Raw genomic sequence first — 25,754 nt, forward strand, 5'->3', positions numbered from 1 at the left:
TAGCCTACAAATGGAATTTAATACAAAGAATTATTGGCTGGGCATGGTGGCTCATGCCTGTAATCTGAGCACTTTGGGAGGCCGAGGTGGGCAAATCACTTGAGTCCCCGGCATGGTGGCTCATGCCTGTAATCTGAGCACTTTGGGAGGCTGAGGTGGGCAAATCACTTGAGTCCAGGAGTTCAAGACCAGGCTGGACAACATGGCAAAACGCTGTCTCTAAAAAAAAATACAAAAACTAGCCAGGCATAGTGGTGTATGCCTGTAGTTCCAGCTACTCAGAAGGCTGAGGCAGGAGGATGGTTTGAGCCCAGGAGACAGAAGTTACAGTGAACCAAGATCATGCTACTGCACTCCAGCCTGGGTGACAGAGCCAGACTCTGCCTCAAAAAAAAAAAAAAAGAAGAAGAGTTATTAACTAGGTAACTTAGAGGTAGCAACTGTGAAGGAGCTACCACCATTAGGGCTAGGCGAACAATGGGAACGGCTGGAATTACTAAAACTTAGACGCATAAAGGAGGGGTCCTTGGAGCTCAAGACCTCTGCAGGTCTGTGCAACTCCAAAATGTCATCAGCACTGTGTGAGCCCCAAATCTCTGCTCAGCTCTCACCTCCCAGCAGCTACCCTCTGCCAGGCCCTCAAGTCTTGTCCTGCACTTGTGCGGTACAGGGTCAGCCGAATGTCTAAGACTTCTGGGATTCCCTCTCTGTGGTTCCTCATTTTCTGTCCTAGATCCCCAAATCTCTGCCTTAGTCCTGAATCCTGATGTCTGCCTCTTCTGTCCAGTGAGACCTCTATGACCCGCTTGGCCTCCACCTCCCTGCACAGTGGCCTGGAAAGTGTCCTCAGGGAGAAAGCTTGGGTAGATGTGGGGCTCACATTGTGTGCCCCCTGCCCCTCTGAAGCATCACAGCCCTGTATTAGAACACTGTCCAGTGCCTGTCCACAGTTGTTTTCTTTAATTTGTCCAGGTTATATAATGGTTTACAGCACGACAGCAAATCCTCTATCATTCTTTTTTGGCTGCTCAGTAACTGAATTCCCATCTTTACAGGGCTCTACATCTTGCTACATCCCCTTGCACACAGTATTGAAGTGAAATCTGTCTCCCTACAAATCCCATCTGTCGTTTAGGGAATTTCCTTCTAGAAACCCACCTCACCTTCTGCTCTGTAATGGCCCACCAGAGGTCTGGAGACAGGGTTTTCACCTTCCTTTAGCTGGGAGGAAGACCATCTATGATTGCCCTGACTGTTAAAGCTTGAAGTTCAAATCCCTGGCCTATTTATGGAGTGGCCTTTGCTCACCTGAGCTCCTGTTCTCTTCCTCTGTGCTGGAAGCTCCCCAAGGACAGAGAACGTCTGTCATTTATCTCTACATTCAAGAAAGGAATGAATGGATGGGACATTCATGTCCACTTCAGCAGCTGCTGGGTGGGCATACATCTGCTCTGGACGGGGCATTGGCTAGTCTCCCCTGTGTTGTGTTTGTGTTCAGGCTGGAAGCTGAAGAGGAGAAAATCACACCCATCCTTGTTGCCTGATTACTCACCCGCATGTGTGGGATCTCTCTACCTGCCAGACAACAGAGGCACCTCAACCCCCTTCCCGACTGGAGAATTTGTCCCTACTTTCTCCCATTGTCTTAGGGGGCCCATAGGTGTGGCCCACAGTGTTAATTGGTACTCTAGGAACCAGAGAGATGGAAAAGAACTAATGTATCTGCTGGGCTATGGGCTTGTGGGCAATTTTAAAAGGAAATAGACACAACTGATCACCTTCAAAGTCTTGGAATGTTTTCTCCACCCAGATACAGGGGCTTTGATGCCACAGGTTGAGTGTTAGAAAATGAGTCTTCTGATTCAATTCTCAAAGAGTCATTATGCATACATAATGCTCTTCCTACCATTAAAAGGAATGTAGATCATATGTAAATGTACCTCTGTGAGATTGTGTATCCTAACCTTCATTAAGCACACATTAATTTCATTATAATGACACTGTTCACTTATTGCTCCTTTAATGTCTGCATAAAAAGCAGGCACACCATTTCTGTACACATTTCTCAATCATGACCATGTTTTGAACAGTCCAAGTCTCAGGGTCAGGCACTGTACTTCGGGAATGGTGGCTCAGTGTGAGGTAATTAAAGATCAACTCCCCTGACCCCAATTCTCTGACCCCCCCTCTGCTCCTTGCCAAGATTCTTTCTTAAACTCCTTCTTTTGACAAGGACCTCACTACCTCTGGAGCAGCCTAATCTCTCTTTGGACAACTATGAACCATTAGAAAATTTGAACTTATCAGGAAGGTTGTCCCTGAAAACCAGCATGGAGTTTGCTTATCTCTTCTGTTTGCAAATCCTGCTTTGTTCATTTAACAGACCTCATCTCTAAAAAAAGAAAACACAAATTGTTTAAATTAGCCAGGTGTGGTGGTGCTCACCTGTAGTTCTAGCTACTCAGGAGGCTGGGAGATGGGGGAGGATTGCTTGAGGCTCAGGAGTTTGAGGCTGCAGTGAGCTGTGATCATGCCACTGCACTCCAACCTGGGCAACAGAATGAGATAGCATCTCTCTCTCTTTTTTTTTTAAAGTGTTTCCTTCACATCGTTAGACAATCTTAAATTTTTGCATGTTTACATATTCACATATTTACAAATATCCTATTACACTAGATGTGCATTTCATAATTGCTATTTTACTAAACGCTGTATTATAAACATGTTTTCATTTCTATTAACCCATATCTTCTTTCTCATTTTTAATGCCTACATAATCCTCTATTGTTAGATGTATCATAATTTATTTATGAATGCTCTCAGTGGGCATTTAGGTGGTTTACAATTTTTTGCTGTAGTGACCAACTCTAGGACAAAATCTTCACACACAGCGATCATCTTTTTAGGACACATTCATAGAAGCGCACAGAGGGGTCAAGGAGTGAGAGCACTTTAAAAGGCCACTCCCGGTAAAGACAGCAGCCTCCAGGTTGAAAGTCATCATCGTTAGTAAGTACTGAGAGCTGCGCTGAGTGCAATACTAACGCTGTTATATGTATTCCTTCCCACCACCCCTGCAGGGTGCCTAACCACCCCTGCTCTGTGTGGCTGATTGTAAGGTAAGGCCTGGGGTGGACCAGGCAGATGACCTCCTCTGATCACCACATAAAGTGACCTCAGAAGAGGCTCCTTTCTGGGGATAAAAACATCTCCCAGAAGCCTGCAAACTGGGAAGGAACTGGGCTTGAAAAGCAAAATGAACCCCGCACAAAAATGCTGTAGCTGGTCTTCCCAGGCGGCAAGAGGCTTTCTCCATCTCTAGGAGTTCAGCAAAGAAAAAACAATACAGCACAAGGCAAATGAGGGGTGGCCAGTGAAGGCAGGAAAAGTCTCCCAAAAAACCTGGTCAGCGAGTCCCTCCCTCCATCCCATGCCTTTACCTGGCAACACATCAAATCCCAGCAGCCACGACTCTTAGGTTTTTCGTCTGGGTCCCGTGCCAGGACTTGGGCAGGATGAGTGCACAGAGCCTGACCGAGAGAAGGCACAGCGGCGCGGCATGAATAACTGACTGTAAGAACTTGCGTCTTTCCAACAGGCATTCCCCACTAAGCCACAGATACACTGACCCTTGTGCACCAAGACTTCATCAGAGCATTATTCATATCAACAAAAGGATGGAAAACAACTGATTAAATAACTGCAACTAAACACTGTGCAAAGGCCACTCTATATGAAGTCCAGAATATATCACCGTATCTCATCACAACAAAGTCACTGTGAACGGAGATGCACCATGACTTTATGTAGCATTAAGAAACACACTCACAGAGCCAATGAACTACACTCCCATTAATTGTAGGAGAAACCCAGTTTCAGAGACGACAAGAGGTGGGGAAACTGTGAAATATTCTAAGTGGAAAAACCAAGTGCAGACTAAGGTGTATGCCACACTACTGTGTGTGAGAGAGAAACAGTGTGTGTGTTTTAAAGTAAGGGACTTTTATAGGCACACGTGCTTTTATAGGCATAGAGAACATTTCTGAAAAAATACGCAAAAACACGATAGTAAGAGTGGCCTCTGGAAGCCTAGCTGGAGAATTGGGATACAAGGTGGTAGGGAAACCCTCTTTTCATCCTTAGATGTGTATGTGAAATCTGACATTTTAAACCATATAGTCTCCTTATAAAATAAAACTTAAAAAACTACTTAAGGCAAAATTAAATTAAATAACACATCCTTCTGTGAGGATTTACGGGCTTACTATCTGCAGCCAGCCTTGGATCCGGAGACCGTACGATTATCCAATCCTGACTCTACCACAGCGACCTCGAGCAAGTTTCCGCCTTCACTAGGTCTCGGTTTTCCCAAGAATCCAATCGGACGGAGGTCGGAGAGCTGCTCTCCGGGCGTCCCTCCAGCTCAGAGCCCCGGGCCTCAGGCACCGCGCTGGTCCCGGGCCGGGGCAGCGGTCTACGGGCGCCCCGCGGTGCAGGCCCGGCCAATCAGCGGCCGCGGGGAGGGCGCGGTGGCTGCGCGGCGGGCGCCGAGCAGAGCGCAAAGCAGAGGCGCCGCCGCTGTCCCGGAGCAAGCCATGCCGCGCTTGTCGCTGCTCTTGCCGCTGCTGTTTCTGCTGCTGCCGCCGCTGACCTCGAGCCTCGGGCTCCGCGACGCGGGCGGCCGGCGCCCCGACTGTGGTCCGTGCCGGCCCGAGCGCTGCCCGGCGCCCGCGAGCTGCCCGGCGCACGGGATCTCGGCGCGCGACGAGTGCGGCTGCTGCGTGCGCTGCCTGGGAGCCGAGGGCGCGAGCTGCGGGGGCCGCGCCGGCGCGCGCTGTGGCCCCGGCCTGGTGTGCGTGAGCCAGGCCGCGGGGGCGGCGCCCGAGGGCACGGGGCTCTGCGTGTGCGCGCAGCGCGGCGCCGTCTGCGGCTCCGACGGCCGCTCGTACCCCAGCGTCTGCGCGCTGCGCTTGCGCGCCCGGCACACTCCCCGCACGCACTTCGGTCACCTGCACAAGGCGCGCGATGGCCCTTGCGAGTTCGGTGAGTCGGGGTCAGGTCTCGGGTGGGTAGAGAAGAGGAGACCCTAACCTTCTGGGATGTGGAGCGAAGGACCACCCCCTGCCCAGTAGCGGATGGTGCTGCCTGGGACTCAGTTTCCCCTTCGGGAGCAGTATTTCTTATTTCTCCTTGTGCTCAGAGAGACTGGGGCCAGAATCCTTGGAGGCCAGAATCCTCACCGTAGTAGTCGAAGTTTTGGTGAGCCTGCTGCCCTTTTTGATACATAAGTACTTGGTGATGCAGTCAGTTATTTGTAGGCATGGTATGTTTGCCCCGCAGGAGACTGGGAGTTAAGGAGGGGGATCTGAGTTCCCAGGTATCCAGCTCCCGTTGGGTTGTTTGAATGGGGAGGAAGGGAAGTTGAGAATGGGGGAGGAAGATGAGTTCCAGAGTGGGGACTCGGGAGTCACCAGGCCATAGCACCAGAGCGCCAGGGCCTCAGGTGTGGGATGGGGCTGACCTGGGATGCTGAGGGAGCTCCATCCAGGAAAAGTGAGACCTAAGATCTGAAAAGATTGTGGTACTTCCCGGGCAGACCCAGGTCTCATGGTCCTAAAACATACATAATTTGGAGAGTCCTGCCTTAAGCAAAGGAACAGAACTGCCAGGGACTTAGAAACTTATGATATGCTAGGGACTTAGAAACCTAAGCTTCATTAACATTACAGTAAAATTATCTCTGAGTGCCATAGTTGCCCACCCTCTTTATGTACCTTTTGAAAACCAAACAAAAAGAAACCAAAACATTAGCACAGGGATGTCCAGCGAAGCACCCTGCTTTACCAGCTTCCTAAGCATGAGCATAGCCTACCCATTACGTTTTGGAGAAGCGCTCATATGTACTCTGCACGGAGCGGACAGTGCCGAGTTTAGGGTGAGTGAGGTGGTGAGTGAGTCCCAAAGAGCCTGGCTTTTGGCCTGGGGTTCAGGCTTCTAGGAAATAATTCTGGCCTGAGTCCAGCGACCAAGTCCAGACTTCAGTGCCTAAGTCAGTGTAATGACTTAGCTTCAGGAAAGAAGCTTAGGGTGGGGTAAGACCTTTCTAAGCCTTATGAAGTATCTAGTAGCCTTTCCCCTCAAGTAGTTCAGGTAGATGTACCTGAGTCCAGGAGATGCAATGGGTTGTTGATGGGGTGGGAAGCCTCCTGTCCTGGAAAACGTAAAACCAGTGTGTGGCTGGTTGGGCACAGAAAAATCACCATTGACTGTTCCTAGCTGAAACTCCCCGTGGAGGACAGAGCTGGCTGGGGGTGCCTCTGTGCTGCTGCTGGCTCCCTGAGTGGCCCTGGATGGGTCCCTTCCCCTCTCTGGCCATATCAGCCACAGTGGAGTCATTGTTGAGGTCCCTTTCACTTGGAACAGTTTGTTTCTGCCCTGTGGCACTTAAACAGACCTGTCTCTTTCCTTTTGCTAGTTCCTATCACTCTTTTTTATAATCTGCTTTCCTCGGCAGTTAATTCACGGGCAATTCTCTTTGTCTCCAGACAGGTAACACTTTAACTCCACATGCAGGAGACAAGAAATGCTGACCAGGTCCCCAGACTCTAAATGGTGCTGATGGTCTCAGCTTATTTGTCCCCAGAGTGGGATTCTCTTTCTAAGAGAAAGGCACCTTAAAGACATTCAGACCAAATCTGCTGTTACTCAGAGAAAGAGATGGAGACCCAGCAAGGTCAGAGCCCTTGTCCAGGATGACCAGTAAAGGGTGACCAGCTCCCAGATCCAACACCCTGTCCAGTAGTCTTTCGGCACAGGACTTGATAGTATTAAGTCAGGCAGATGGTGGTTACCATAGTTACCAGAGTGAGGCCAGATGGCAGATGGAAACTCCACACCCCTAATTCACTGAAAATTACCAAATGACAAGTAAATGTGACAGCCCCTCCACTCTGATCTATGGGCTCTGAGGCCCACCCCAGGCACAGACCCAGGGAAGAAAGATGTTTGTGGGGCCACACAGAAGCAACTCAGGATGGCTTTTCATGATCTCATTAGTGACAGGCATCAAGCCTCCCTGGGGTTCAGCCCTCCTTCTGCACCAGCCTTTGTGTCATCCACCACAGAACCAGGCGCTGTTGGCCTGTCACTTTCTGTCCTGAAGTGCTGGCGTGGTCCCTGCCCTTGTGTCTGGGATAAAGCATGAAGGTGTGGACAGGGGACGTTTCCTAGCCCAGGCAGCAGCTCATTCTGTGCTGCCCTATAGCCATCTTTTATTCAGAAGACACAGCCGGAGCGTTTTTTAACAATGCCCCTGGGGATGCTGGTTGAAGGAAAACAGACTGTGAGTCAGAGTGGGGCTGTTTCTGCTTCGAGAAAATCACCCCTCCTGACTCTTCAGTTCCCAAGCACCTAGATTTAATGGAATGAGGCCTCAGGAAGTATTATGTTGCTCACAGTGTGGGAAGGGTCCTTACACATGCCTCTGAAGAGCCTGGGGAAGCAGTTTTCAGGCTTAAATTCTGCCCTTTCCTCCTATGCCCTGAAATGCCCTGAACTGCCTCCTAATGAGAGCAATCCTTTGATCTGCACACATGTACAGAAGACTCACATGTGAATAATTCTTACTGTTGGAAATTGCTTTTGCATCCATGTTTTTTTTTTTTTTTTTTTTTTGACAAGGTCTCACTCTGTCTCCCAGGCGGAGTACAGTGGCATGATCACAGCTCACTGTTGCCTTGAACTCCTGGCCTCAAGCACTCCTCCCACCTCAGCCTCCCAAAGTGCTTAAATTAGACATGACATGCCATACCTGGGCTGCACCCATCTTTTTACACAATTTTTACAACTGCCCTGGGGAGGTCTCCTTCTCATTTAATAGACGTGAAAGCTGATGCACATGGAAAGAAATTCCCTGGAGCCACCTGGCTGGTCCCAGCTGAGACAGGGCTCCAGGGTAGGCTTGTCTGGCTGTTTTCAGATGGGCGCCTCAAGGCTAGCCTGCTAGCAACCTGATCAGGAAGGTGCTGTGCACCAGCCAGCCTTGAATCTTGAGGGTTTCTCAATCTGGATCCACCTCCCTATTTTTCCCAAAGTTTGTTGCTTGTCCCTCTATTTAGCACCGGGCTAAAGCTCCCGAGAGGAGCCTTGAAGGATGGGGAGAGAATCCCAAGACTGGCAAGGAGGAGGCACAGCATGAACCGAGGCTCAGAGGTGGGAGCCCTTTGGTGGATGTGCAAGTGGGCCGATAGGGCCGAGGCCTGGTAGTATGTTTGGGAAAGGCAGACAGAGGTAGGCCATTGCAAGCCTTGGGTGCCAGGCCGAAGGGGGAAGCTTCATTCTGCACTTTGGGAGGCTGAGGTTGAAGGATTGCTTGAAGCCAGGAGTTCGAGGACAGCCTGGGCAACACAGCAAGATCCTATCTCTACAAAAAATTCCAAAAATTAGCTGGGTATGATGACTTGTGCCTGTAGTCCTAGCTACTTGGGAGGCTGAGGCAGGAAGATTCCTTGAGCCCAGGAGTTCGAGGCTACAGTGAGCTATGATCATGCTACCATACTCCACCTGGGAGACAGAGCGAGACCCTGTCTCAAAAAAAAAAAAAAGAAGATGGTGGCGAAAAAGCAATTTCCAACAGTAAGAAACAGTAAGAATTATTCATATGTGGGTCTTCAATACATTCTGAATTATTGGTTCAGTTTCTCACTGGTAAAGTGGTATGGCCTTAGTATTGTGATGATGATGATTGCTCTCATTACTTTAAAAGGCTGGAGTGTTCAGTGTGTGTACCCTATTTGTTAACATTGGGAGTGGGTTGGGGTCCTACAGACAGCAAGTTAATGTCATGTTTTGAATGATAAATTAGATAGGAACAGGGTCCCAGCCAGTACCCACCAGGGCATTGAGCGCTGGCAGCTTCAGTGAGCTCCTGAGACCTTGAATCAGGAAATTCACCTTGGTTGAAATTCCAGCTCCACTTAGAAACCTAGGTCTGTGCTAGTGCATGTTACCAGGTAACCAGGAGAGGCAGCGAATGCCACTTTGTGAGAGGGACAAAGAAGGGGCTTGTGCTCAAAAGCCTTTCATGCTGTGGGAGGAGATCTGAGGCAGAGGCTGCAGGGAGCAGGATTAAGCTGTTTCTCATTCCACATCATAACGTGACTATTAGCATAAATTATCAGGGCTGTTCAGTGCATTGATTATTAAACTCTTTGGTTGTGTGCTTTTTAATACAAGCAGATGGGGTCCTGGGGGATGACTTTTGATACGCTTTCTTTCCCTAGCACCATTAACTTTAAAGAAATCTCAGGGGCATTTGGGAAGATTTTTTCATTCCAGCCATCAACGACCAATATAACTGACGAGGTAGGGGGACAGATCACCACACACTATAATAACAATATTGATGCCTTTCATTTGTACAGATCCACACAGTTAATAACGCAGTCACATCCATTTTCTCCCTTCACCTCGAGGATGTGGGGCTGTGGTGGTTATCATTTGCAGATAGAGGAGATGATTAACAACTTGCCCAAGCTAAAGTGGTTGGCAGCCAGACCCCTGGGCATTTGAGTCTCCCTCTGGTACTGTTTTGCTCACCCCACAGTATTGCCTCCTGTGACCATGTGCATCTGGGTGACTATCTGTCTTACATGATGGTTAGCCCTTGGGTGGGTGGATTTGTGCCATCCCTGAAATTCTAGGGCTGTTGCTGGCACAAGCGGAAGGAATCCAGTATCAGCAAGGAAGAGCTATAGGGGGATGAAGCTTCCACATTTGCAGGCTGGGCTAGCCAGAAGCCATCCTTCCTCCTGCAAGTCACATCACTTTTGTCAAAGGTAGAAAGGAAAGCCCTGGTGCCTCCAGCAGCACTGCAGCTCTGGCAACAGTAACAGTATGTGCTTGGCTTCCCAGAACGAGGGCTGTAGTCATAGCCCCTGGTGCCTCTCACTTGAGGCCAGAGGGTCTCATGCAGGCAAGGCGCCTTAGAGGAGACTGCCTAGGGACAGCACACCCTGCTGAGTCCTCCAGTCCCTCTGCAGAGTTGACAGTTCGTAAGGGGTTTTGCAAGTGTTCCTCATAGCAGCCTTTGGGGAGTGGGCTGGGGAGGGAATAGATTCCTGGGCCCTTTTTTTTTTTTTTTGAGACACAGTTTTTGTTCTTATTGCCCAGGCTGGAGTGCAATAGCTGGCTCACTGCAACCTCCACCTCCCACGTTCAAGCAATTCTCCTGCCTTAGCCTCCCAAGTAGCTGGGATTACAGGCATGTGCCACTATGCCTGGCTAATTTTGTATTTTTTTTTAGTAGAGACAGGGTTTCTCCATGTTGTCCAGTCTGGTCTCAAACTCTCGACCTCAGGTGATCCGCCCACCTCAGCCTCCCAAAGTGCTGGGATTACAGGCATTAGCCACTGCACCCGGCCTCTGGGCCCCTTTTAAAGAAGAAGAAACAGGCAAAGGCTGGGACCTGGCAGAGAAAGGATTTGAACCTGGACTCTTCCACCCCTGCCCACCACGCTGTCCTTCCTGCCTGAGGTGGCAGTCATGACATTGAACACTCCAGTGCCATGCTGGAATGAGCCCTTGGAGATAGTAGGGACTAGAAGTGTCCTGCTGGTGTCAAGGATACATTGCTTATGCTATGGGTATCTTCACAAGAGCTGTTCCCTGAGGGTGATGTTTGGGGTGTTTCATTGTTGTGTAGAAAACAGCTAATGTGACAGGCCTGTGAACGTATCCTCAGAAAGACCTGCTGGCAAGGTTGGCCCTTGGCTGGTATCTGGGGACTTAGATTTCAGGGGATTCCACTATTCTCAGAATTGATGAGAGTGGCTCACTGTGCCTGAACTGTACAAACAACGTGGTTTATGCTGAACACCCGCTTTCCTTCTCAGAGTGTGGAATTTTGGTATTCAGTTAGGCAGAGAGTGCATCTGTGGCCAGCTCCCAATAAAAACCCTGGGCACCGAGTCCCTCTTGAGCGTCTCCAGTGGACAGCATGGTTGTCACTCCATGGGGAGGGCTCTTGGAAGCTTGTGCCTGCTTCCCCCACCCTGACTTTTTCCCTTGGCTGATTTTGCCAGATGGGAAAATACTTTCACTGTAATAAATCACAGCCTGACTACCACTACATGCTGAGTCCTGTGAGTCCTCCTAGTCTTCCTAGGACATCACTGAACTGGAGAGTTGTCTTGGGGATCCCCCAACACAATCCCTAAGCAACTCATCTCTTACTCTGGAACAGAGACCATATAGATAACAAATGTTCCACTTTAGAAACCAGTGTGGAAGTCAATGGAATCATGGTGCCTGGGTTTGAGTCCCTGTTCCTCCATGCACTTCACCTTTCTGAGTCCTGGTTTTCTCATCTGTAAAGTGGGGATGCAAGCAGCTACCTTACAGGGCTGGTGTAAGGATTAAAGGGTAGTGTACCTGGAAGGGTCTTCTAGGGAAAAGGCAGGGTGGTGTTAGCACAATGGTTCAGAAGAGCTTCGGTTCTGGAGCCAGAGCGCTGGGCTCATAGCCTCCTCACTGCACCCTTTAATGCTGGGTAACCCAGGGCAGCACCACCATCTGGCAGTTGGTGAGACTGCTGGAGAGAGAAACAGGTGAATACCTGTAGGCAGGAGACAGTGAGCGCTGTGCTAGCTGACGGCATAATTACTGTTATTACTGGTACTGTGATAGTTATTGATCATAAAGAGCTACTATGGATACAAATATTTTAAATTTAAAATCAGATATGTTAAAATTAAAAGCAGGGCTGGGAATAGTGACTCATGCCTGTATTCCCAGTGCTTTGGAAGGCCAAGATGGGAGGATTGCTAGAGGCCAGGAGTTTAAGACCAGCCTGGGCAACATAGCAAGACCCATCTCTACAAAAAACATTTTTTTAATTAGCTAGGCATGGTAGTGCACACCTGTAGTCCCAGCTACTCAAGAGGCTGAGGCAGGAGGACTGCTTGAGCCCTGGAGTTTGAGACTACAGTGAACTGTGATTGTGCCACTTCATTCCTGCCTGAGTGACAGGATGAGGCCCTGACCAAAAAAAAAAAAAAAAAAGTATTACTATAACAGGAGCATCATGAAATTTTTTGAGGTCACAAAACTGTTCTGTATCTTGGCTGTAGTAGTGATTACATGACTGTATCCATTTGTCAAAACCTAGAACTGCACACCAGAAAGAATAAATTGTGCTTTTTGTAAATTTTTAAATAAATAAATAAAAATTTAAATGTCCCTTTAATGTGCTTTGACGTCCCTTTAAAAGCAGGGCCTCTTTTGTAAAAAAAAAAAAAAATTGGTATTTTCTGCCACAAAATCAATTGCAGAGACAGTATTTCTAAGGCAGTCTTTCTTTTTTTTTTTTTTTTTGAGACGGAGTTTCGCTCTTGTTACCCAGGCTGGAGTGCAATGGCGCAATCTCGGCTCACCGCAACCTCCGCCTCCTGGGTTCAGGCAATTCTCCTGCCTCAGCCTCCTGAGTAGCTGGGACTACAGGCACGCGCCACCATGCCCAGCTAATTTTTTGTATTTTTAGTAGAGACGGCATTTCACCATGTTGACCGGGATGGTCTTGATCTCTTGACCTCGTGATCCACCCGCCTCGGCCTCCCAAAGTGCTGGGATTACAGGCATGAGCCACCGCGCCCGGCCCCAGTCTTTCTTAATTGTAGTTGTTGAAAGATAGAGAAATGGAAACATGAGGAGAGAGAGATGAATTGTGATTTACTGGCTTATTCATTTAGGCCTGAAGGGATTGATGAAATCAGTTAAAATTTGACTTTACATGAACAAAAGTAAATCACACTGATTGAGTATCCCGTTGGTATCCAGGTCCTTCTGATTGTGACCACAGCGAGCCACTAGAACACCAGTTAGGGTTCTGCTGGAGGCAGCATCCCAGTGCCTGTGTGGTTGAGGAGACGCTGGCGGGACAATGTGAATAAATTAGACTGTCTTTGTCATCACAGATACATCTCCTGCTAGAGAGCTCAGTGCTGTGGCTTTCTGTGGCTGTCAGGCAATGTTAGACATCTAGAATCTCAGTTCCAGGGGCTTTGGTGACAGTCAGGCATGTGGGTTGGGCACCACCCTTCAGAGGGCCCTCAGATGGGCACAGCTGAAGGAGTGGGTGGATCAGATAGAGGGGGAGGAAAGCAGCCCAGGATGGGGAAGGCAGCCTGTATTCAACTCACCGGAGGGGTGCTGGGGCACCCAGGGGCTATGGGCTCCAGAGGGAAACCCTAGGATCAGCAGGTGGGAGTCACAGGCTTTAGCTCTAGGTGAGGATGTGCTTTTTACCAGTGGAGCCCTCCAAAGGCAGAATGGCCTGGCTCCATAGGTGGTGAGTTCCCCATTCCTGGAGGCTTGCAAATGGAGGCTGGGTGAGCATGTCATACATGGTCAGGCACAGAATCATGGGGAATTGGGATGCTAAGGAGCTCCTCTAGTTTGAGACTGTGGCTCTAAGACGATTTCCCAGAGAATTTTTGGCACCAGCTTGACAGGGTCTACTTCCTGGTCTGTCTGGAGGGGCCAAACTAGTCTCCTTTCTGTACCTTGACGCTCCTGTGTGTTTGGGTGTGATGCGACCCTGTCCCTCACCTCCTTCCTCCTGCCTTCTGCCTCCTCCCTTTGCTCTCTTTTTATATTGCAGCCTTACCGAGGTGCAGGCTTATGGATAACAACAGGGCTGTCCTTGAGTCACCAGGCAAAGCCCTAGGAGTTCTAGACTTTGCAGTTTGGTGGCCTGGAAATGAACGTGTTTGCTCCTTGATTTGTCACGTGTTTCTTCATCCAGTCATCTATTTGCTCCTGGCCCTCACTTGCATATCACGTTAACTTAAGCTATCACTTCCACGCTCATTCCATGGTTAGATCAGCTCGACTGCCCTAGGAAGCAGGGGTGTGATCCCCACCTTACAGATGACAGCTGGGTACGAGCATTCCCCAGCCAGGCCTCCACGCTGCACCTTGCCCAAGACACTGTGGCACTGGATGCCGGGGTGGCTGAGCTTGCTGTCCAGTGCAGGTGAGAGCAGGTAGAAATGCCTGGCCTTGATTCTTCCAGGCCAGCATGAGCAGAGCAGATGCCAGGCACAGGGAGGAAGACAGAGTGTGGAGTAGGAGCTTGAAACGTCTAACACCAGGTCCTGTCCAGAGAGCCCACACCCCTCCCTCTCCATCACGTTCTGGTAGTCTAGAACCACATTTGCTTGATTTGCCCAGGCTGGGGGTCAACTTCTGGGGATGAGGAGGTGGAGGGAGTGGGGAGGCTTGGGGAGTCTTTGCTCTGTGCATGCAAATGGGCATCTTGAATGGACCGCAGGGGGTTGAGCTCCAGGGTGTATGCAGCTGTTCTGCCTGGCATTCTTCTTCCCAACGCCCTCCACATGGAAGGAGAAAAGCCCATCTGTTAGAAGATTCTGCCGTTGGTGGTGTGACACCAGCCCCTCTCGGAGTCGGCTGCCATGTCTCTTGATTGAGCTATAGCAGACGGCAGCTGGAGCCTGAAAGGGGCCCTGGGAGGGAGCACTGAGGCCCTAGCTCTGCCACAGACAGCTTTGGGGGACTTTGGGAGGTCACCCTGCCCTAGCATGACTCCTGCCTAGCTCCCCTCCTGTCAGGACATTCCAGCAGGCTCTCAGTGGGCTGGGGAGTTTAGACGTGGGTTGCTTGAAACCCAGCACAGTAAAGGTTATGTCCCCTTGTCTCCTCTTCCCAGCTCCTGTGGTCATTGTTCCTCCCCGGAGTGTTCACAACGTCACTGGGGCGCAGGTGGGCCTGTCCTGTGAAGTGAGGGCTGCGCCTACCCCAGTCATCACATGGAGAAAGGTATTTCTCTCCAAGAACTCTTGTGTTGCGCGTGCACGTGTGTGTGTGTGTGAAAGAGACAGGGAGAAACAGAAAGACATGAGTGGTAAATGTGTTTTTCTTTTAAGTGTGTTTGTATATATGCCTTTATAGGTGGGCCAGAGGATGAAGAAAAGACCTTCTGTACCACTCCTTTGCCTCGAAACTTCTACCCCAAAGTTCTTCCCTTAGAAGGGGACATTGCAACCCTTCCTGTGCCATTGACACCCTTGGCCACTTAGGGACCCAGAAAGCTCTGCTGTTATCCTGTCTGCATCAGCTGCAGTGGCTGTGTGTGTATGTGTGTGTGTGTAAGTTCTACTTCACTTCAGGGCTGTGTTTTAGACAGACCTGGCTGGTGGCAGAATACTCAGTTCTATTCTAAAACCAAATCTTCCTAAAGACCAGTTTTTCAGAGACTGGCAAGAATCACAGTATATGTTGTCCCCTTGATGTCAACAGCCCTCAGACAGGTGTTGAAATTCTGAATCCTTCTATGGGATAGTGGTGATGTTCGTGTCTTTGCTGTCCAGCAGAGCGTGCTGTCTATATGTACAAGTAGGCTTAAAAAATGGCTGATGTCATTCGCATAGGAATGAGCAGTGCTAGGGTTTCAGTCTTTGAGTCAATGGGAGGAGGAGGAAGGAGGAGAATGAGGAAGCCTGTGGGACGGTTTTTATCCAGAAATGCTTTTTCTAAGCCCCCTCCTGGTGTTTATGTCCCCTGTAGATCACGCAGTCCCCTGAGGGCACCCAAGCGCTGGAGGAGCTGCCTGGGGACCACGTCAATGTAGCTGTCCAGGTGCGAGGGGGCCCTTCCGACCATGAGGCCACAGCCTGGATTTTGGTGAGTGTTTAGGATTATTGGATATTATCGACTGACCCTTATAAGCCATCCTTTATATTTCAACAACACATTACATGTTTCAAAGCTATTCTTACCCATTTCTCACTGGCCCCTCCAGTAACTGTGAGGCAAGCAGGGCAGGTTGCAGATCTGCTGGGAACATACGTGATCTGCTGCTGGGGGCAGAGTGATGGCCCCACAGGGATGTCCACGTCCTCACCCCTAGAACCCTACGATGTTACATGGCAAGTCGGTGGGAGGGAGGTCATGGTTGCTAAACAGCTGACTTTAAGATAAGGAGATTAGGCTGGGCACGGTGGCTCACCCCTGTAATCCCAGCACTTTGGGAAGCCAAGGTGGGCGGATTACCTGAGGTTAGGAGTTCAAGACCAGCATGGCCAACATAGCGAAACCCCGTCTCTACTAAAAATATAAAAATCAGCCGGGCATGGTGGTGGGCACTTGTAATCTCAGCTACTTGGGAGGGTGAGGCAGAAGAATCACTTGAACCCGGGAGGCGGAGGAGCTGAGATCATGCCACTGCACTCCAGCCGGGGCGACAGAAGAAAACTCTATCTCAAAAACACACACACACAAAAAGATAAGGAAATTAGCCTGGATTATCTGGGCGGGCCAATTTAAAGGTGGGTCTTAAAGTGTGGAAGAGGGAAGCAGAAGAGTCAGAGGCAGACTGAATTGATTTGTTGTGAGGACTTGACCCACCATTGCTGGCTTTGAAGATGTCAGAAGGGGCCACAGCTAAGGAGTGCCAGCATCCACTAGGAGCTGGAGAAGGGAAGAAAACAAGTCTTCTGAGAGCCTTCAGAAAGAATGCAGCCCTGCCGGCACCTTGACTGTAGCCCACTGATTTTAGCCCCTCTTGGGCTTCTGACCTCCAGAACTGCAGATAATAAATGTGTTTGTTTTAAGGCACTAAGCTTGTGGCAATTTGTTACAGCAGCCCAAGGAAACTAGTACACTTGCTTCACGTCACCCGCTGGTAAAGGAGGAAGAGGGCACGTTCGAGTCCTCCTCCAGAGCTCTTTCCTGCCACTCACAGCATTTTTGCTGAAGAATGCCACATGTTTGAAAGAGTGACGGAATGAGGAGCTAGGGGTCCATGTTGGGTCAGTCACTGTACTTTTCTGAGCCTCCATTTCCACTGTTGTTAAAAGAGGGCTTCAAACTGAATCACCTCGGAAGGCCTTTGTGGCCCTGACAGTCTGTGACTTACCTGTGAGTCTCCTGTAAAAAGAAGATCATAATACTCACCCTTTCCCCACGACTGGCATGAGTTTAAAATGAGCTGGTGTGCATACCCTGCTGCATGGTCCATAGTGTGATTTGTAATTGATGGAAGCTGTTGGTTGTAACAAGAGAAAGCAAAAGAGAAGTGAGCTGGTTATGGACCTGGCCGTGAGCATCCTCGGGGTGCTCTCTAAGGACGACATCCTCATTCCACCCACAGCTCTGGGAGGCTTGGTGACTCTTCTCCACCCAGCTGAGAGATGGGGATTGCAGTTGGGTGTGTGGTTTTTTCATATCAAGCATATTCCCCCATTTTCGTATGAGAAAAGACAGGGAAAAGAGGTTATCTTTGGTGGTATTTTGTAGAGGCTGCCTCTATAGGGAATACTTTGTGGATCATTCTTTGATCAGTAGATTTTTGTTCTTCTTTTAACTTGAGGTATTTTCCAAATAATCTATACCTTGCACCTTTAATAAAAAGTCCAGGTAGCTCACAGTAAAAGGCCAGTATGCAAAGGAATCATTCAGATGAGAGCCACAATAGGGAAAGTGCCTTTCAAGAGGGTCCCTGGGAAGGAAATTTAGCTCCGTGCTCCTTGGCAGCCAAGGCAAGGAGAGAAATAGAGCACATTTTACCTTATTCTGAAAAGGAGGAAGTGTGCAAACTTAGCATTAAGAACTAACTAAGGAAGTCATTTTTACTGTACCTTATATAACTGTATAAACTTGCCTGTTGTATTTCTAGATCAACCCCCTGAGAAAAGAGGATGAGGGAGTGTACCAGTGCCATGCAGCCAACGTGGTGGGAGAGGCTGAGTCCCACAGCACGGTGACGGTTCTAGATCTGAGTAAATATAGGAGCTTCCGCTTCCCAGCTCCTGATGACCGCATGTGATGGAGAAATGTACATGTTCTAAGTCATTTTCAGTATTTTACATCCATATTATGAGATATTTGAGGTGGCTTATAAGACCTGTAATTAAAAAGAAGAAAAATATATAAATGGAGGAAACCAGGGAGAGAGCAAAAGAAGAATAGGAATGTACTAACATGAGCAATAGCATCAGGTATATTCTGCACATATCTCCCTCTGAGCTTCCTAGCATGTAAAGGCAAGAGCCATGAATATGATGCGTGTCCATGAGATAAAAAGACCAGATGTATTTTCCTGTTTCTGAGGCTGGAGGGAATATTTCCTCTGTGTTCTTTTAGAAAGAGCACTGAGAGAGGTAGCAGATAGTGTCATTGTGATAGCATCCATGTGAAAATATTCCCGCAAAGGAGATGCCTGAGCTTCCTTTTGTTCAGGATGCCTGAGCTTCCTTCCCAGAGCTCAGGCCTTGCTTTCCTGTCCTCAACACTTAGCAGCACATCTCCTTGTGGGTGGGGACAGAGAGAATCTCTGCATCCCTCTGGCCAGGGTCTCCTAGTCCTTGTAGTCACACAGGTGACAGCTGGGGTTGCATCTGTTCCCTGCCTACAGGTGAACTGGGAACTCTGGAAAGGAATCACTTTATAAGCCAGTTTTTGCTCCATAAAAATCCCAAAACCTTGCTGTATCACAGCCACAGATGCTGATCATTTGCTCATGTTCCATGTTATAGCTGTGAGCTGGCTGTGGCCCTGTCCCATATGTCCCCTCATTCAGGACCCTGCTGGAGGAACAGCTCCAGTGTGGAACACGTCCATTCCATGGCCAAGCTGCACACACCACTGCATTTAAAGTTTCTGCTCAGATATGATGTGTCCTGCCTGCTTACAGACCAATCAATAGGTCTGGGTTGGAGAGGAGGAGTGGTCCCAGTGGGGATGGTGTGGGAGGATGTGCATTTCACTCGCCAGAGGCCAAAGGGCAGGGATTGCATGATCCTCTTACAGGAATCGGGGAGCAGTGGTGAACAGGCACCATCACCAAGGCCAATCAACAGGTGCTTAATAGAACAGGAAAAACTGGAAACAAGTCTGATAGGGTTTCTCAAAAGCAGGAGGATTTTGCCACAGTTTTAATCATATTATTCTTTTAGCCACTACTGTTGCAGCCTTCCATGTGCAAGGCCTTACTTCTGGTCTGTAGGGGCTGCACAGAAAAACAAAAAGTGGACATCATTATAATACAAGGAATGTGATGTTAAGGGAATGGGAAGAGATGGTAAGGTAGGAAAAGCAGCTTAGAACTGGGGAAAATGAAGGAAGAATCGTGGAGGAAGTGGCATTAGGGTTGAAGGATAGGTGTATACGTAAATAGTTAGAGGTCCCAGAAATGAGGAGAAAACTATGAAAATGTAAAACTGTGAAATAGGAATTCAACAACGAATTATGACATTGGGTCTTAAAATTGTCTTCCTGGTAATACATGACTTGTTTTTTATAGATATGTTTCCAGTTTTAAATATATATAATTTTTAAATATACATATATTTTGAGGCAGAAATGATTCTGGGGTGTCAATACATCAAAAGGATACCATCAAAAATCCTTTTTAAGGATTTTAAGACCATCACTGCTGCCTGGGTCTTGAGTTCCTTCTGCAACACACAGTATTGTCAGCTCTGGCTTGCATACCTCCAGGCACACAGAGCTCACTACCACTGATAGCCATCTGTGAATTTTCCAGTGGTTGAAAAGGTCTTCCTCTTATTAAGCTGGAGTCTGCCACTCTGAAACATCCACCTTTTGGTGTTAAAAGTACTTCTTGGGCCTCCACAGGGCCCTTCACTCTCCACTGGCACCATATCTTGCTGGGGACAGATTTGAAGTGAAGGATCATTTCCCCCACCTTCCACGTAACACATAGTTGATTGTAACAGAGCAGGTTTACTTTCTCTAATTCTTTTTCTCCTTTTCTTTGTAGGGTCTTAGAAACATTGCTCATGGGATGATGGAAAGGTCAAATAATGGATCTTTGTGCTTTGTGAAGAGTTGGAAAACCTGTGTTTGTGGATGATCCCTTTTGTATGTTTTTAAAAATTAGATGCAAACTAGATTTGTATGCAGATGTAGTTTTTAGTGGGGCAAACAGTGAGAAACGGATTTGCATGTGGCTTTTTTATATTTTTGAAATGAATTGCTCCATGAGAAGTCTTTTTTTAATTAGTCTCTTCCAGGGAGATCTCAGAATGGCATGTTTGCAATTTCTAAAGGGCTCATTTCAGCTGTGACTCTTTACCTCATTTGTCAACAACCTATTAGTGGTGCTCTGTGACTTAGTGTGTGTTGTAGAAAGAGGGACGAAGGTCCCAGCTGTTTTCTGCCTGACTGTAACTTGCTGTGTGACCTGGACAGGTCCCTTCCCCTCTCTGGGCCCTGGTCTCTTCTTCATCTGTGAGTATGGCGTTTTAACTGGATGTTACCAGTGTCCCTTTTAGCCCTGCTATCCTAGAGTAAGATGGTCCTTTGGGAAAAATACAGGAAGGTGTGGTCTGATATTTCCTCAGAAACAAATTCCATTGCTTTATAACAGGGTGTGGACAGCTGGCTGTAGCTCTCCTATTCCTACCCTTTTCCCTTTTAAAGAGATTTAGTTTTAGGTGGGATGCTTTACTGGACTCGGGAGCACCTTGGCTGGGTCTTTGGAGACCAGAGCATCCATTTGTTAGCCTAGCATTCTCTTTTTTAAAATTTTCTTTTGAGTCAGGATCTCACTGTATCACCCAGGCTGGAGTGCAGTGGTGTCATCATGGCTCACTCCATCTGCGGGGCTCAGGTGATCCTCCCCGCTCAGCCTCCTGAGTAGCTGGGACCACAGGCATGCCCCACTATACCCAGATTTTTTATTTTGGAGAGACAGGGTCTCCCTGTGTTGCCCAGGCTGGTCTCAAACTCCTGTACTCAAATGATCCTCCTGTCTTGGCCTCCCAAAGTGCTGGGATTACAGGCATCTGCCACTGTGCCTGGCCTAGCCTAGCATTCTTTAAACAAGTGGTTAGAAGCAGTGGAGACCAGGCTTCTGAAGATCAAATTGTAAAAAGGGGGTCAGGTGTTATTTCCAGACTGTGAAACTAGATTGTAGTAGAATATATTTTACTTACAGACATTTTGACCTCACCCAAGAATAAAGCTCTCCTTTTTCTTTTTTAATGAAAAAAGAAAGAATATTTGCTATCTTGTCTTTTAAAAAATAGATCATTAGGTGATTACAATTTTTAAAATAAGAATTGAGATCCCTTACTGTGCACAGTTCTTTAAGTTCATAAAGCATGATCCCAACTCTGAGAGGGGGCAAGACAGGTGTTAATGTCCCTGCCTTTTGCAGATGAAGAAACCAGGCTCTGATAGGAAAAGTTGCTTGCCAAGGTCTGAAGGCCTCTGAAAGAGGAGCAGAGCTCAGGGCACCTGGCCTTCCTTGGTCCCCTTTCTACTCCATGGTGCTGCTTCTCAGGGTCATCTCAAAACTATGTAAAGGCAGATGTTGCCAATTGCACAGGCTTCAGGGACTCTTATCAAGGCTCATCCTAACTTTTAGGGCACACTCTCATGCCACTCACATTGTGCATTACATTTTAGAGTCCTTGTTGGAAGTGAACTTTCTGCCCATAAGCCTTCCATTCCAGCCATTTCATGTCTAAAATACTGGGATGGCATCACCCTCTGTACTATGTGGCAGAGGAGACTGGCCTGGGATTCTGGAAACATGAGATCCATTTGCATATTAATCCCTGGCTTGCTGTGTGACCCCAGCAAGTCTCCTTCACTTTCTGAGCCTCAGTGTCCTCATTTGAATAAAAAGGGAATGAAACTAGATGAGTGGTTTACAAACTTTAAAACATCGGAACCTCTCTTTGAAAACAAGAGCTCAGAATTGAAATGGATGGCACTGGATGCTGCTCTTGTCTGCTGGGATTTGGGGCTGCCAGGGGGACCTGCTCACATCCCCTCCTCACGCAGCACCTCCCGCCCCTCCCTTCTCCATGCACTGTGACTTATTTCCACATCTGAGGGCCTGCAGTTAATTCTCCCACGTCCTGAATGGTTGCGAGATGATTTGGTCAGACCCTTAGGGAAATGACATCAGAAGGAATAGGGATGCTATGGCTCTGAAGAAGGTAGCAGAACATCCCACACCTGCTAATAAGTACATTTCGCAAACTCAGTTGACTCACCTCAGATTTCCCTAGTGAAAATTGAAGGGCTGGATCTCGACACAGAGAGCAGGGTGGACAGAGCCCATGGTGGAAGTACTGAGCATCAAGACTGTATGGGGCTGCCTTTAGCATCCTAATTCTGTGCAAAGACAAGTAAATAATTAATGTCATGCTGTCTGAAATTTTCACCAAAATCAAAAAGGCGCATTAACATGAGTGTTCCAACCTAATGGTTTTTCAAATATGAGTGCCCAGAGACTTCTTCAGAGGCTCAGAGAGCATGTGTGCAGCAGCTGTTATATAATCACAACCCCCGTCCCCTCCCCATACCAAACATGTGTTTTCCTACTGTTTCTATAGATGACATGATGTTACGACCTCTGCACCCTGAAAATAAATGTGTTTAAGGACAGTCTTTGTGGTGCCTTTGTCCTAGGAATGCTGTATGGGTGGGTGCAGGTCCCACTGATATTCCTTTATCATCCCTCACACCTTTCTTCTGTATGCCCACTTCAGCTATGTAGTCCAGACCCTCCTTCCCTCACACACCTGGGCTATGATCACAGCCCCACCATTCACCTTGCCTGCAATTTTTAACCAGCCCTAATCATCTTACATGACCACCTTTGACCATGTGTATCCTACTGTATAAGCATTCTAGTACCTAATTCACTTGCTGAGACATGCACTCTGTCCCCTCCCACACATTGAGTAGCATTCTCCATGTGCCAGCCGGGTACGAGATGCTGAAAATCATACGGATTCCTCCCATATGAAAGTGGGTAGAATCAGGTCCTGAACTCAGAGTCCAGTGGAGGCATGGGTGGGATAAGGTCACTATCCCTGGCGGCATAAGGTGTCTGCTTTGTGCTTAGAGCAGAGGGAGATCAAGGAAGACTTCCCAGAAGAGGAGGCAGGCATTTGAACTGGCAGGAGCGGGCATGGGGGATTCCAGGCTAAGGAACTGGCATGCAAAAAGAAGTCAGGGTAGAGAAATGTAGTGTAGTTTGTGAACGGGAGGAATAGCCAGTTGCTGCTGCTCAGAGCTGTGGTGGTGGGCGGGTGGTCGTTTTGGGCCACACCCCTAAATGCCAACAGAGGAGGTTGAACTTGCCGTAAGCAGTGGACAGCCTGAATCTCTGTCTTCTGTTGTTAGCTGGGCTTGACGAAGACAATTCCATAGCCTGTGTTCAATCCCAAATGTATCTGCTTTTCCTTTTAAACACAAATAAGGCTAGTTTTTAGTTAAGGTGGCCTTTTTTTTCCTTCAGGTTTTATGGTGAAATTAATTCCAACATCTTTAAAAACACTGCCCTACCCTCTCCTCCAGGGATGGATGGTGCAGGAGAAATGAATAAGAACAAGGAAATCCAGTGACAGTAAAAGTCTCCTCTAATGAATTTCCTCCTTCCCAACCTTTACCAGGGCCTCATGAACATTAAATCAGACAATGATAATTCTGTGATATTTTAATTAATTAAGGGAAATCCAAGTGCTCTGGCGTCTGCAGTTTAATGAATTCAGAAAGTAGAAGCCCAGCGCCCAGGGCTGAGTTGGACACCACCGCTTTGCCTACGCTCTGGCTCCACGGGGCTGACTTCTCTCCTGGAATGTGAACTCCTTTGCGATCAGGGCTCCTTTTGAGTTCAGCCTCCACTGCATCCAGCGGTGAGGAGTGTGTGGGACCAAGCAGGCTGACTTCCCTGTGTTGCCTTTCACTACGGCTGTCTCTTCCTCATGCCTACATCTCCCCCTGCCGTATTAGGGAACAGTTGATTCTTGAGGGAAGAGTAAAAATCCTGAGTACTAGGGAGTGGGCGAGCACCCTCCTCTCTTTTCTCCATGCATAAACTCACCCATCACACACATTTACAGAGCTCCTCCCATGCACCAGGCATTGCCAGGTAGCAAAGGGTCTATAGTTGCTCCCGGACCTCCGAGTCTCAGCTCCAGCACAGAGGGCTGCCCATGGTGCCAGGCAGGCATGCCCCGGTCTCTCCACTGCTGAAGGTGTATGCAGCTCTTGCTTGGGTGGAAAGGGCACTAGCTTTAGAGTTGGAAGACCCACAACCAGGTCAAGCCCTGTCACAGACTGCAAGGCCAGGTCACTTCCTTCAACTCTTGGAGCCTCCATTTCCTCTTCAATCCAGGAAGGGTCGCATCCCTGCCCTGCCCTGTTGCTCTGACAGCCCCATGTGTGAATGGCCACGCACTGTCTGTTCTGCCCAGATCTTGGAGGGCTGTGTGCTGGTGGCAGGGGGCAGGGAGAGAAATCAAGCATGCTCGGAGTATGTGAGACATAGTCTAGCAGGACAAAAACATTAGACCCGTTTCAACCAACGAGAGCTGCTTCAGGACAAGACTAAATGAAGGGTGGGTGCTGTTAGCTCAAAGGGACCAGAGATGGCTTAAATGAGCTTGGAGGAACCGTCCTGGAAGGGTGGCCCTTAAGCAGGGCTCCAAGAAAAAGGAACAGCATGAGCACAGCTGGATGGGAGGCAGCAGGTGGCCCATGAGAGCATTAAACTCAAAAAGCGTCCTTGTGAGAAGCAGCGTCCATGGACGTGCCACGAGCAGCAGGCTGGGGCGAGCTGCCACCAGGGTCTTCCACAGTGTTGAACTGTCCTGTCACAGACGATACTTCCAGTCTCCTCTTGCATCTAGACTGGGTCACGTAGCTACTGAAATGTGAGCAGAAGTGATGTGTTCCATGCAGAGCCCAGGGCCTTCAAAAAGTACCTGTGCCTTTTCTGCCCTTTTTTCCCCATTTACCAGCTGACATGGACATCTCTGAGGCCCTGGACAGGGGTTTTCACCTGGATCTATAGACCCCTTGGGATTCTATAGGTAGATTCACAGATTCTGTGAACTCCTTGAAAGTGTGCAAACTGTGTGCATGTGCATGTGTACATTCTTTTCATGGTGAAAAGGACTATTGCTTTGATTACCCTTTCAAAGGAATACAAAACATAAAAATGGTTAAGCACAGGCCGAGCGCAGTGGCTCACGCCTGTAATCCCAGCACTTTCGGAGGCCGAGATGGGTGGATCACCTGAGGTCAGGAGTTAGAGACCAGCCTGGCCAACATGGTAAAACCTCATCTCTACTAAAAATACAAAAAATCAGTCAGGTGTGGTGGCGCATGCCTATAATCCCAGCTACTTGGGAGGCTGAGGCAGGGAGAATTGCTTGAATCCAGGAGGCAGAGTTTGCAATGAGCTGAGATCATGCCACTGTACTCTAGTCTGGGCAACAGAGCAAAGCTCTGTCTCAAAAAAAAAAAAAAAAGTTAAGAACCATTGTGGATGGTGTAACCACAAGATGAAAGGGGACCTGTATCCTTGAATTTCCATGTGGAAAGAAAATGCCAATTCTCCAGGTACCTGCATTAGATTGTTACATAAGCAAAACTCAATCATTGTTGTACTGAACTCTCAAACTTGGGGGCTTATTCGTATGGCAGCTAACATGCTAGTATACATGGGAAGAATGCTTGGCTGGGAGCAACTCGTCCAAGTTGCTCTGTCCACATTTCTGGCTAAGTGAGGTGGATACAGCAGACTCTCAAAGGGCCTTATACCAGGACTTCTTGTTTTCCCTTGAGGGTCTTCCTAACTCCAGGATTAATGTACAGATCACTGGGGCTTGGGAGAATTAAGTGACACTCACAACCCAGGCTGGTCTGGCTTCTGTGCCCAACTCCACCAAGTGCTCTTAACCAAGGTC

The 25,754-nt window shown here is 48.4% G+C and overlaps 2 protein-coding genes across 2 annotated transcripts in view; one reads left to right on the top strand and one right to left on the bottom strand.

Moving 5' to 3' along the window:
* The window catches only part of LOC105733377 (stimulated by retinoic acid gene 6 protein-like), a 433,741-nt gene that overhangs the window by 61,117 nt on the left and 346,870 nt on the right, over positions 1–25,754 (bottom strand). Inside the window, exons 7-9 of the mRNA XM_064379820.1 lie at positions 22,047–22,167; positions 17,678–17,920; positions 11,431–17,059 (exon numbers count right to left, since the gene is read on the bottom strand). The gene's annotated coding sequence lies outside the window, so the exon portion shown is untranslated. The remainder of the gene's footprint in view (positions 1–11,430; positions 17,060–17,677; positions 17,921–22,046; positions 22,168–25,754) is intronic.
* Positions 4,596–19,243, top strand: IGFBPL1 (insulin like growth factor binding protein like 1). Its single transcript, XM_021671501.2, has 4 exons — positions 4,596–5,043; positions 14,726–14,835; positions 15,583–15,699; positions 17,693–19,243. Exons 1-4 carry the CDS (start codon positions 4,596–4,598, stop codon positions 17,840–17,842), a joined length of 825 nt encoding a protein of 274 aa, XP_021527176.2. The 3' UTR covers positions 17,843–19,243.

The sequence above is a fragment of the Aotus nancymaae genome, unplaced genomic scaffold (assembly GCF_030222135.1).
Source record: "Aotus nancymaae isolate 86718 unplaced genomic scaffold, 86718_ANA_hifiasm-v0.15.2.pri h1tg000003l, whole genome shotgun sequence".
In the NCBI taxonomy this organism is placed as follows: Eukaryota; Metazoa; Chordata; class Mammalia; order Primates; family Aotidae; genus Aotus; species Aotus nancymaae.